Raw genomic sequence first — 1,320 nt, 5'->3', positions numbered from 1 at the left:
CTGTCGGTTGGGTTCAAGGAGGCGAGCCTCCCAGGTTTTGAACCAGTCAACCATCGCCAGAGTTTCCATGTACAGCCTTTGGAAGCTGGCGACGTGCCAAACCAGATCCTGGTAGTAAAATGTTGTGAGTGAGAGGCAGCCTGAAGCGTCACGCATCCGGTTGGCCACGAAGAAGAGACCACCACAGATTTTGGGGTCTTTGGTGCGTGCGAGTTCGGCTACTTGGGAATGGAGCTTTTTGGCCTCTGACCTCATGATGCCCGTGATCTTCTCATCGAGAGTTCCCAAGTCTTGGAAGGCTGAGCCTTCCACAGGGTTAAAATGCCTCGGTTGGACATCCCACCAGAGCCAGGAAAGGGGGTGCTTGTTGATGTCCTGCTCGAGTGGTCGCCGGAGCACGAAGGTGAGGTGGGCCATTTTGCTGAACCACCATTGGGGGCAAATGGTGAAGTCGGCATGTGCGAATCGACCGTTGGCACAGGCTCGGACAGGCAAAGGAGCGACGGTGATGTAGGGTAATCAAGATACATTGGGTGAAGTTACCACGCCTCGTCTAGGCACCAATTGTCCCCCCGGAAGAGAATGGGCGGACATCGATCTCGTTGAAGGGGCGAAAGATTCGTTGAGCTCGCCCAGGACGAGGGCGTCATAGGGTGTTATATCCTCTACCAAAACAAACAGTTATTACAGTCTTACAAAAGCGCAAATGCCACCTACCACAATCCCGTTGATTCAAAAGCCACTTGGTGTCGCTGTCATCATAATGTTCGCGGCCATAGCAATCTGGGCTGCCGTCTGTGTAAGATATCAGCATTGTGAATGGAGGAATTAAGGGATCAAGCATACATACATGAACTCGCTCTACCAGACAATTCGCCAGGAGATGTGGGGTCAAATGAAATGACAACAGTCGCAGCTCCGTGCGTATTCCCGGGCTCGAGTATTCGCCAGGAGATGCGCTGTCGTCCAGCAACCGACATACCGTCTGGTTGCAGCAACGGACGTATAGTCTGGTTGCTGCGACCGACGTATAGTCTGGTCGCGTGCGCGAGGAAGAATGGATGCCCAAATCAATCAAACGCGACTTGGGGGGCCAAAGAAATGCAAACGCGACTAGGGCGCGAGGAAGGGTGCATGGAGGAAGGGTGCATGGCCCCAGAAACTCGGAGACGCAACTTACCGATGAATGATGTTAGGGGACCAGATGGTAGCGGACGATTGGCTGGGTGAAGGATTCGGTGAGCAAATCGGCGAAGTGGGCCCATGCCAAGGGAGAACCGACATCAAGTCAGGTTCTAGCAACCGACATAACGTCAGGTG

General features: G+C 53.7%; 1 protein-coding gene across 1 annotated transcript; it reads right to left on the bottom strand.

Moving 5' to 3' along the window:
- Window positions 1-519: 519 nt before the first annotated feature.
- On the bottom strand, window positions 520-980 carry LACBIDRAFT_307550 (uncharacterized protein; the record flags this gene model as incomplete). Its single annotated transcript, XM_001891091.1, has 3 exons — window positions 520-665; window positions 718-795; window positions 851-980. 3 exons carry the CDS (start codon window positions 978-980, stop codon window positions 520-522), a joined length of 354 nt encoding a protein of 117 aa, XP_001891126.1.
- Between the last annotated feature and the right edge of the window lie 340 nt (window positions 981-1,320).

Source organism: Laccaria bicolor, genomic scaffold, assembly GCF_000143565.1.
Source record: "Laccaria bicolor S238N-H82 LACBIscaffold_364 genomic scaffold, whole genome shotgun sequence".
In the NCBI taxonomy this organism is placed as follows: Eukaryota; Fungi; Basidiomycota; class Agaricomycetes; order Agaricales; family Hydnangiaceae; genus Laccaria; species Laccaria bicolor.
Note: the sequence above shows the minus strand (reverse complement) of the source record. Positions and strands in the feature narration are given on the sequence as shown.